The sequence below is a fragment of the Pyrus communis genome, chromosome 17 (assembly GCF_963583255.1).
Source record: "Pyrus communis chromosome 17, drPyrComm1.1, whole genome shotgun sequence".
NCBI classification, from domain to species: Eukaryota; Viridiplantae; Streptophyta; class Magnoliopsida; order Rosales; family Rosaceae; genus Pyrus; species Pyrus communis.
This window is the reverse complement of record NC_084819.1, coordinates 17,496,077-17,508,224: the sequence shown is the minus strand read 5'-3', so window position 1 is coordinate 17,508,224 and position 12,148 is coordinate 17,496,077. Positions and strand designations below refer to the sequence as shown.

Here is a 12,148-nt window from a genome sequence, read left to right as displayed (position 1 = left end):
CATGGCCAAACTGACGCATTTGCTTTACAAGTCATGATTACTATAAACCTCGATCGATCTCGCTAGGATTAATGGACTCCATGAAGTGATTTAATTCAACCAATGAGCAGCAATTAAGTAAGTACATTTGATGCTCATTAGTCAAAATTTCCTGCGTTCATGTGAGTCCATTTGTCGGCATACTGAAACTTTGCACCAGATATTCCCATTTGTATATTTCAATTGGGGATATTATATAATTAAGTTAAGCTAAACATCCTATTTGGTATTTGCCACTCTACATGACCAATATTATTCGAAACCAAGAATATATTTTCGTCTGGTTTTAGTTGGAAAGCAAGGGATTTCTTGTTGTCATGTTGTGTGTTGTGATTCATAATGGGTGACTCCATCCACATACCCTTTATTAATTTCTATTCTTTGATCTTTTTCAATTTATTCGATCCGACGACTAATTAGAGAGGGATGTATGGATAACTCTACCCATTCATAATATGTAGTTAGCCAATTAATTGGCCATAAAAACTCTTTAAAAAGAACTAATTGCCATGGGAAATAATCCATAAGAAATGTGTCCGATTTAGGGAATGTACATGTAACAGTAAGATTGGACTGACAGATGGATAAATAGTAAAAGGAAGAACATATACCATTAGTGCCAATTAATTAATATATCATCGTTGGTTTAGAGATTCTTAATTAAGCAAGATTGAACTCTTTTATTTCTTCATAACGAAGTGAGAGATGTTCTAAACTATGCTTATTTACGAAAATTGCAATTTAAACAACGCAATGGATATACTGTCCTGATCAACTGCCCAGAATTTAGATTTGCAAACTCCTTGTTTAATTAAATACAAGAAAATTGGAGTGATGGCTCCTCTACAAAGTATAAGATTCAGTGGGGTAAAAAAGTATCCAGTTTTATATGGGATTATTTCTGTACATCACAAGGTAAATCAAGAACAAAAAATCGGGGTAAATGTCTTCCCACAAATCCGATCCAAAACAATTACAAAACCCATAATTAATTCAAGATCAAATCCAGGTTGCACCTCCAAGCTGAACACATCGTTTTCAAGCAAGACTGAATTATTTACTCGTTTTCTAGACACAGTGGCCACAAGTTCTCCACTGCAATCTCTGATTTTGCAGTTTCTTCTCCTAAAACAACCTTCAACTATGAAATCTGGTGCACTATTTGAGCTTGTGGGCCCTCCCATGAACACCTCTGCTGCTTCGCTTTTATTTCTGCTGCCAAAAAGATTTGATCCACTTTTCATGGTGAAGACTCTGCTAGATTTAGGGTTCTTTCCACATCCATCTTCTCCTCTATATGCATTCCATTGATCTTGCAAGCTCAACATCTGTTCATTACAAAAATGGATTTGAATAAGCTTTCATGTTTCATATGATATAAGGAGAAACGAGCGTACTGCTCTGATGAACTGATTTAACTCACTTATGTTATAACTCATATAAATTCGAATTATAATTATTCGAACTGGTTACTAAACATGCATACTACAACGAAGAGGAGGATTTGATTACAAATAATTACCTGGGGTTTGAGGGTTAGTAAGGCTCTTCCAGCTCCATCCATGAGGACAAGCCCTCCTCTAACGCAACAGTTCTTCCTTGAATAATTGTCTACTCGAAAAGTTAGAATTCCGCGATCGTCAAACACTGTAAATCCATCAGTTCCCTGGAAACTCATGCTAGATCTCTTCCACACAGTGAGCACAGACGGAGGCACATGAACATCTTCCACCTGATACTGAACCCTTTCTTTGAACGACGCGGCCGGATGTATCCTCGACATGGTTAGCTAGCTGGGAAGAAACGAAAGGTTTCGGAGAACACAGAGAGAATGATAGAGAGGAATATGAGTAGTGACAAATAGTTTAGCTTTGGTTTTCCTGTCTGAAACTTGAGAATAAAACTATGTCCAAAGATGTGTATATATAGAGGTACGATATATATATCAGACCCTTTATGCACAGGGATTCTCATTTAAAAAAAAAAATAGGGATTAGGTGTGGTGTACATTTCACATCGAATTTTAATAATCCGAACCGTTTATTTTGTAAATCTCAATTCACAGATCATTTTTGCAAAAACTCAATTTAATCCAAAATTATTTACTTATTTAATTATCAAGATAAAATTTCATTGTTTCTTTTCGTTAATTTTTTAAACCCAATTAGATGTCTTAAATATTTATGATTTGGCTAATATTTTGCAATGATAATGTATGAGGTGTAACTTGAAAAATAGACGGGTTGAATCGTTAAAGTTTGATGTGATGTGAACCCCACAAATAATTCCTATTTAAAGGCTCCGTATGTATATAAGTATATACTATGAGAGGACGTATGTACGTGGAAACAAAGAGAGAGAGTTCTCTGTTGTCTAGCTTATGGTTAACACTGCATTCTTTCGTAGGTCCCCTTTTTTGGGAGAAATTTTTCCAAGTGCCGGGTACACATGACACCTGGTGTTCCCTCACCTATTAGCATTTAGTTTTATTTATTTATTGAAAAATAAGATTGAAGGATATCCAAAATGTCAAATGCTAATAGGTGGGGAACACCAGGTGTCATGTGTACCCGGCACTTGGAAAAATTTCTCCTTTTTTGGCGCTGCAATATTCTATGAGCCTGCCTGTTTTCCTTCTATTCTGTTCCATCATTTTTTATATACAACTTACGATTATTTATATATACAATTTACAAGACTCTTTTACCTCCCCAGCCAATAGGAGTCTCTACGGATCTTTTGGTGAGGATTTTGAGAATCTGTGAATCGTGTTCGTTTATCGTACATCATGTGATCAGTTTTTGTCAATTACTGTTTATGTTTATTTTTAGGGAATTGTTATTAGCACTCCAAAAATCTCATTTGGCACTCCAAACTTTCTATAATTAAAAAGAAAAATACATTTGTAAGGAGTATAGAATGAGATTTTTGGAGTGCTAATAACAATTCCCTATTTTTAAATAAAAATATTTAAAATATTTTCTGACCTCACGATGTAGAATAAACGGATACAATTCATTGATCTTTGGGATCCTCATAAAGAGGATCCGGGGAGAACCCGGACTCCCTCACCAACGACCAACCTACCTACTTTACATACATTTACAGGTTGTTTATATGTTGTGAATTTGTTTGGACTTTATGTTATCGGGATTAATTTGAATTCTTCGTCCAATAGAATTACATATAAATAGAATCACATATAAGTATATGATCGTAATTGACAATGAAATAACTTATCAGGCCAAATTATCTGAAAATAATATAATTGTGTATTGTACCTTATCTTCATAAGTATAGGCATTATATAAAATGTTTTTAAGTTGTAGTGTTCGATCTTTTGGTGGGCACATTAAGTTCATGGTCGAGGGTTAGGCCAAGTAATCATTTTATATCATTTGGCTTTGCGAATCCATTAGCAAGCATCATCAATGTCATGTTTCCATGAAAACCTAAGAAATGCATCAATGGCACTAATGCCACAGACAAAGTGGGACTCTCGATCAATGACATTATGGTTATGGAGCCGGCCGGGTACTGTTTTTGATATATCACGGCCCACATTACGTTATAAGACATATTAATTATATCGCTCATTTTTATTATAATATGTAAAATAATACATTATGTAACTTGTGTTAATGATGATCATAAAAAAATTGCACGGGCCAAACCGACTCGTTTGCTTTACAAGTCATGATTACTATAAAACCTGGATCAATCTGGCTAGGATTAATGGACTCCATGAAGTGATTTAATTCAAGCAATGAACAGCAAGTATGTTTGATGCTCACTTGCGCAAACTTCCTGCATGCAAGTGAGTCCAATTGTCGGCATACTGAAACTTTTGACCAAACATTCCCATTTGTATATTTCAATTGGGGATATTTATATAAGCTCATCCTATTTGCCACTCTAGATGACCAAATTATTCGAAACCAAGAACATTTTCGTACGGTTTAGTTGGGAAAAAAAAAAGGGATTTCCTTTTGACATGTTGCGTGTTGTGATTCATTATAGTCACATTCTCTGTTAATTTTTATTATTTTGTTCTTTTCATTTCATTCAATTTGAGAACTAAAAATTGATAATGGTGTATGGATAACACCCCCCCCCAAACAACCCCCAAATTATATGTAGTGGCGATTAATTGGCCATGAAAAACTCTTGAAAAAGAACTAATCACCATGGGAAGTAGTCCATAAGGAATTTGTTTGATCAAGGGAATGAAAATGTAAGATTGGACTGACAGATGGATAAATAGTAAAAGAGAGAACAGATACTGGGCACCGTTAGTGCCAATTAATTAATATTTCATCGTTGGTTTAGAGATTTTTAATTAAGCAAGTTGCTCAGTGCCCATTGTTTTGAGTCACTAAACACTAACAAATCACTATAACGTATTGAACGCGGGTTCATATTTTATCCATCCAAAGATTACCACTTTTCTAAAATTGTCAATTAATTTTGATTTTCATTACACATCATTGACACAACAGAAGTGATAGGTTAAAGTGGGATCACCGTTAGATAGAGTTGGTATGCCAGAGAAGTGAAATAAATTATCATTTTGATTGGGGAGGGGCTTGGAAAACCAAAAATCGAGAAAAACCGAGTAGAATATCAAAACCGAAAAATTCGAACCAAACCCAAAGCTAGTGGTTGTTTCGATTTCGATTTTGATTTTGATGGTTCAAAAATTGAACTGAAGTGAATGAGATATAAGGTAATACTTCTTTTTTTATATTTATGTTGAATATTCATTTTTCAAGTCAGCCATTAGACTAATTTCAATTCAAGCCTAGTTATCTTATATTTAATATTTCAATCCAGGCCCATTTCTTAATTCTCCACATTTTTTTTCTTCATTTCTAGGTTTAAAAAATAAAAATTTGAAGAAAAACGAAATTGAACAAAAAAAAAAAAAAAAAAACTAAACTGAAACAATTTGGTTTTTACTTTACAAATTGCAAGAACTGAACCAAATAGTAATTTCAAGTTGGTTTTTTATTTTGGCTAAAAATCGAACCAAAATGAACTAAACCCACCCCTAATTTTGACCCACTAAACGTTATTTAACTCCCAAAATTCATCATATGTTGTGGGAGACTAGTTTGATTCATATCTCATCGTTCCCTTTCCAAAAAGATATCTTGATTTAGAAACAAACTTCGTAAACTCCAAAAACATGGTTCATTGTAAAAGACACTAGCAATCTAGAAATCATTATTCACGCCAAAACTCACCAATCTAAGATGTTGTTCTAGTTCTACATCAACTATAATTATCAAGAACTTTTGTATTTAGAAACACAAAACAAATCACATTGTTGACATTCTTTCTAAAAAAATAGGCCTTATCATTATGCATGAATATTTTGTACTACAATATTTATAAAAAAAATAAAAATAAAAATAAAAATAAAAAAAACTAATGTTTGTTGTTTTTATCTCCCTTATTTTCATCATGTACATGTACAACAATAACAAAAAGGGAGCCTCTCAAATGGAAGCCGACATCCATTAAAACAAAAGGATCAAGTTGGGTGATAAGCAGCCATCGACCTATGTGCCCCATGCACATAAATTCGGCTTCTCTCCATTGATCCCGTCCACTAATATTTACTTTCATTTAATTAGGCATCCATGTTATATTCTTAAACCATCAATCCTGAGATAAAGAAGATGATGATGATGTCTTTTTACTGAGTATATAGCATGTGTTTAAATAGGGTCAATTACTTTGGGTTTTTAAAAGAGGGTCAATTATTTCACCAACTTTTAAACGGAGTAAAGTTTTACATATTCTGAAAAAGTCAATGACAAAGCAAAAAGGTGTGAATGCAAAAGCTAGACTTCACAACCTCATCAAATAGTGATATGATTTTAAAAAGTTGAGTGTACATACGTAGAGAATTGATTTGCACACATATTTTTCCTCTCCTTATACATTTATGTTTATTTTTTGTCTTCTTTTTGAATAAATAAAAAAAAAATTAAATAACATAAATAAATAGCTAGGAGTTTGCAGAACGAGAAAAAAATATGTGCGAATATCCGTATATGTATATATGTACGAGGCACCACATAAAATACTCATGGATATAACTCTCACACAGATTTTAAAGTTTGGTATCTTGAATAAGTTTGCTACAAATTGTATATCAATCACAGCACTGAACACATCTTGTTGAGAGTGAATATCAAATCGGAAAAAAGAAGAGATTTTGCTTGTGCTCTACTTTTCATATTGTCAATTGGTTTTGTAGTTGAACTTCAATTTTTTTTCATGGTATAAAAGTAGGTTGGCCAGCCCAATAGCCACAAGCATTCTACGTCACGCAATTTGTATTGTCTATGTGTTAGACTTTAAAACTCGTTGCACGTAAAAGAGCGTGTGAGAATGTGAGTACAAAGTCCCACGTCGGTGAGGAATCAATTCATGCAAGGACTTATAAAACGTTGAGCTACTTTCTATATTGTCAATTGGTTTAATGGTGAAATCTTAACTAACTTTCCATCTCTTACGAGAAAATAGATATAATTCGAATAATTATACTTCAAATCAAATGACACTTTCCGTCATCTTTTACGTGCATGCATGGCATATTATCCGAACTAAATTCTGTCCCGTAATGACCAGAAATCACCGAATTCACGCTCCTGGTAATGAAATAGCTAGTGGATCTGACTTCGCAGACACAGAAATTGAAAAGGGTTGGATCAATTCCTCCTCTAATTAAGATTAAAATAACATATGGCACGTGTAAACCCGAAATATATGAATGTTTATATAAAATATTGACTTGAGTGGCCTAATTAGAAATTAACATTAACATCCAGGAAAACTCAAAAGCTACATGACATTAGGTTGAGTTGGATCATCGTCTTCTTCATATACGGCAACAGATTAAAGCAACAAAATAAATAAACGTGGATTAAGACTAAGGATGCAATAGTGGCTTAAGGATAACGATTAACGACGTTTCACAATTCATTAGTGGATAATATATACAAATTATTATTAAACTAAATATAACTGTTCGTGGTCTGACATAAAATATAGTACAAGAGCAGGCTTCTATCTATTTGAAGGAGGTGACTGGGGTGAGAAATTTTTTTTTAAAGTGCCCCATTAAGTAAATTAAACCATTATCTGATTAAGTTATAAGGATAGCTGCAGCTTTCAGCAGGTTGCACAACTACTGATCGAGACATGCACCACCTCGTGTTAATTTGTGAACCGAGAAGGACTTTCATGGGTACACATTATGCTAGAACCGAAACTTTCGTGTTTATGATATCATCTACTTTTAGGCTAAAACTTACAATCCCGTATGAACTTGTGTTGTTTTGCTTATCGTTTTCATTAATCGACTTTAGATAATTATTCCCACTTCGGTAGTGATGTTGATGGGAGTGTGAGAAGAGTATATATACTAGACATTACATTAGCTAAAGTGAGAAGCGTGCAACTTTTTATTTGACTTGCTTCTCCATAACCATGCTGACATTTAGATTATTCCAGTAATTAATTAAACAAATCCTTTTTACGGGAAATGAAGGGAGAGGAATGTCTTACGATGGATAATGTTGTTAAACCTCATGCACACACTTCAAAAATAACTTCGTAACACATACAGCCACATATACATAACCCTAATATATAATTGGCATTATCCCTAGTGAGAATATATACTAAACTTAATGATGAAATGAGTGGTGACAATTAAACTGGTGGCAGCAGCCTCCTTTCGTTGTCCGATCTCTATATATATAGTATAATTACTTTGAAAGGAACCTGACTATAGTGTGATAGGGATCGGATGGACAAAGGAATCTATTACGTTTGTCAATATATTTCGTATTCTTCACTTCAAATTGAGTATTTTATCATTTTTTGCACCCACTGGTGTATTTCAAAAGACTAAACGATTAGTATTAAAATTCATAAATCTTTCTCTTGATCGATCTTTCTGATCAAATATACAAGGTACGACATGAGCTAGGTAGCCTAATTAATTAAGGACATCACCAAACAAAATAGTTAACTAATTTAAATTTGCAAGGGCGCACTCCCCAATTACTGTATATTATCAATATGGTCTTCGTCATCCCATTATAATTCATTAATTATCTTAAGATATGTAAGCATCAATAACGTCCATTAGCACCAAGATTAGTGTTGCGGTTTGTTTTTTAAGGAAATAAAAGGTACAATGTTGTTTTTTCCTATGGTCAGAGTATAAACTAATGGGGCAATACCACCTACTTTAACATTATAAGAGGACTCTAACTTTAGAAGAGGGTGCATAACTGCATGTGTTTCAAATTCACACGTTCACTTTCCAATCAAGAAAACAAAAAGAAAAACCTTTCACTTATTTATGTTTTTTGGGAGAAAATCTTTATCTCACATACTTAGTTAATCATCGTTATTAACTTTTGAGTTAAGTTTGGATAACTTCAAAACCTGGAGGAGTGATTCTAAATTTTCTAGAGTAAAAACTCTTGGGGTGATTTCAAATTGGAACCTTTTAAAACATTCCAAAAAATTATCTAAATGTTTTGAAAAGTGGACATTTGTTAGGTCCTCTAACATTAAGCGATGATTTAGGTGATTTTTACTCTCAAGTCATCTATGAAGCTTTGAATTTCCAAATCGTCGCAATTTAATTAGCCAAGCAAATTTATGGCTTAACTTGGCTACAAGGAGTCAACTTGGAAATTAGATCTCCAAAGAAGATGATTAATTAGTGGAGAATGACTTTTATATTTGTCCACCTCATCATCTAATGCTAAAAACATCATCACTTGATGTTGGTAATTAACATCATCACTTAACGCCAGTGACCTATCAATCGTCTAATTCATAAACCGTACATTAAATAGTTATTTAAAATGTTTCAAAAGATTGACTAATTTGGAATCACTCCAAAAGATTGAGTAATTATCTGTACTCAACCCTTTTTAAATAGGAGGAAAAGTGAAAATCACCTGCAAGACGATTTCATCAATTTAGAGTATATAAAGAATATATATGCTTAGGCTTAGCTATATATTTTTCACTTGGGATAGTGTTATTTATACTCTCATTTTTACCTTCCACACACCCTTATTAGTTTCTGGTCATTAATCTTTTTCAATTCATTCGATCTGACAACCAAAAATTAAGAGGTGTGTGAGAAGTAAAAATGGATATGTAGATAGCACCACGTACCCTTTACTTTATACCAGTGGTCTTTAAATGCATGCCCTAAACACCTTCACATTGGGGAAGTTAGGGTTTCTGCATACAATCAAGTTTTACTTATGAAGCGTACATTCTATGTCACAAAACTAGTTGCTTGGCGAGAAATTTTTATTGTGTCCATAATACGAGACATGTCATTAAATAAGTGAAAGATTGTTAATTTTTTTAACACAAGTACCTTACCACTTATATAGTGATACGTGATGTACCGCATTTTATTTCGGGCACATTGAAAAGAAATCTCTCTTACTTGGCGTCCGTGTTCAGCAAAATTGATGCATGCATGGCTACATATTATGATGAACTTGAAACGGTTCGTTTTATGTTATTGGACTAGCTATTGTACATAATTTTTATGTTTGGTTTTGGATGGTTTTTTTCCCTATTTGTTGTACTATTCTATGTTGATTCGATAAAACACCTTATTCCAATAAATAAAAAAATGTACTCCAATCTCGTCTGTGTGACGCATACAAAGTACTTATGGTGGTCATAAGCATTTTTGGTAAAAGTGTGACGCATGTGACAAAAATAATGTGTCAAACGTTAACCTCAAAGAACAAGTAAACTAGCACTAGTACAAAAAAGCCCATGGACGCCCTCGTCTCGTATGTCAAAAACCATCGTCTATTGGAATCCACCTGAGACCATAAGAAAAGTTTAACGATGACAACTCTAGCACCCTAATTAAAGGTGGTTTATATAATGCCACTTAGCCCTAAACATCCTAAAATCTTTTGAATGATCATAAAACATAGTAAATATTAGAATTCGGCTGAAAATTTTCATGTCACTATAAAGCAAGTGACTTGAACTCGTGATACTGTTCTCTTTAAAACAGCAAGTCAAAGGCCCAACTGAGGCACCCCAGCCCAAATATACACGGCATTCTTCCTGTTGTTGGATTTTCACTTTTATTGTTCCACCAGCTAATCTACATAAAAGTGCTAGATGCTTATCCAAAGAAGTGTTTCGATGATCCATAAGTACTTTTAAGTTTATATGCCAAATGTCGTCATAATGTATTTTTTGATTGTCAAGAAACACTTTTAGCTCTTCTAAAAACAATTCCAAACACCCCCTAAAAGCACTTTCAAAATCTTAAAAGAGCTCCTACTGTTGTGGAGAAGCCTGAGATGTAATATTCTTCAGATAGTGCAAATCACTTTTCTTTTAAGAAAGCATCTGGTTCCACCTTTCTTTCGTTAGTTAACCCACGTTTTGTCTAAAGGGAATTGTAGGATTCTGGTAAAGGGAGTTGTAGGATTCTGGTTTTGCACTATTTGAAATGGGTCTCACCTAGAATCCATTCGCAGCTGCATAAATGACTAGAATTTGTTTTCAATTAGAAATGGTGCATATATACGTTGTTTTGGTAAGCCTTGTACCTTTATTACACAATGCCCGAGTCTCCAAAAACACTTTTAACTAGTGCTCCTCCTTTCCATATAAAATAAATAAATGTACCTCTAACAAAAGTGGGTTTCAAACAAAATTAAAACGATTACAAGTAGATTTGATTCCTACGAAAACACTCAACAAACAATGTAGGCCATTCATCTTCATTCAACCATGTACTAAAATAATATACCAGAACAAGAATATATGTATGTGATGCGTGTGGACCGATGCATGTACAAATATTCAAGCATTATATATAACAAGTTGCCCACGTGGGTGCGTGACAACATGATATATTTTTATACAAGAACTTCTCTAAACATCGAATAACAATATCTGTACCCTCTGAATTCTCTGACAATGCAAGGTTGTCATCATTTGTATTTTAGCCATCGGCTCAAAACCCTAATTTCAAATCTGTGTAATGCTGCTTCCTTTCCTCCAGTCAAGGCCTACTGCTGGAACTCAAACATTTGATCGGCCGGCGAAAGGATCTGATAGACCTAAAACATATTAGGAAAAAAATAGAGTGCATTTCCCAAATTTCAAATTTGTTAAACTATTGCTTCCCTCACTCACTCTAGCCGGGAAATTCACCTATAATAAACGGTATTGTGGCATTATAAGTCAATCACGTATGATCATGTATCTTAACTTTATCATATGATAATACTTGATTGGCTTGTGATATGTGAACTGATGTGACTCAAATATGGCCGGCCGGCTAAGATCTAATACACAAGTATATACCAGAAGATATACTTAAATTCAAAGAGAAAGATGAGGCCTATATGTAGCTAGAATATATAAATATATATATATATAGAGAGGGGGTGAAAATGGCATCAAGCAGGAGTTGTGCAATTGGTGCAGTTGCAAGTCTTGGGGACAAAAGCGCAAACTCCAAAAGGTTTGTTGGGGAGCTGGCAGTCGATGCCGAAGCAGCAAGGCATGGAGATACAGGTGGTGGCTGAGCAGCACTTGCACGGCAAACACAGCTGATATGGCGCCAGTCGCCGCCGTTGTGTATCGTGATTAGGTTTAGTCACGCCATCAATGAAAAGCTTATACTCCATCGGACCGGCGGGATGAAATGTCCCCGTCGTTGTTGATTGCTTTAGGTTTGGCTCACACGTCTCACCTGCATGATAAAAAGAGTAACTATATGCGATTATATATAAATTAAACTTAAATATATACTTGTTGCAGAAATTAAATATATAATTAACTTACCAGTTGCTAATGCAGGGTTAATGGTTAATAGTAGCCCCATGATGAAGATTAAGAAAACCACCAACTTTATGGTGGTACTGTTTGTGGAGTCGTCCATGTCTCGCAGCCAAGCAAACACCAGAGAGAGAGAGAGAGAGAGAGAGAGAGAGAGAGAGAGAAAGAGAGATGATTGGATAACGAAACTTTGTGTGGTGGGAAGGAGAGGAGGAAGAGATTTGTTAAG

The 12,148-nt window shown here is 34.2% G+C and overlaps 1 protein-coding gene across 1 annotated transcript; it reads right to left on the bottom strand.

Annotated features, from left to right (window-relative positions):
- Positions 1 to 909: 909 nt before the first annotated feature.
- LOC137721895 (protein LURP-one-related 5-like) lies at positions 910 to 1,906 on the bottom strand. Its single transcript, XM_068460918.1, has 2 exons — positions 1,562 to 1,906; positions 910 to 1,367 (listed from the first exon to the last, which is right to left on the bottom strand). Exons 1-2 carry the CDS (start codon positions 1,820 to 1,822, stop codon positions 960 to 962), a joined length of 669 nt encoding a protein of 222 aa, XP_068317019.1. The 5' UTR covers positions 1,823 to 1,906; the 3' UTR covers positions 910 to 959.
- Between the last annotated feature and the right edge of the window lie 10,242 nt (positions 1,907 to 12,148).

Excerpts from the sequence above, each read along its gene's own strand:
- LOC137721895 (XM_068460918.1), bottom strand. The coding sequence starts at position 1,822 with ATGTCGAGGATACATCCGGCCGCGTCGTTCAAAGAAAGGGTTCAGTAT. Across the intron at positions 1,368-1,561 it reads TACTAACCCTCAAACCCCAG|ATGTTGAGCTTGCAAGATCA; the intron begins GTAATTATTTGT and ends TGTAATGAACAG.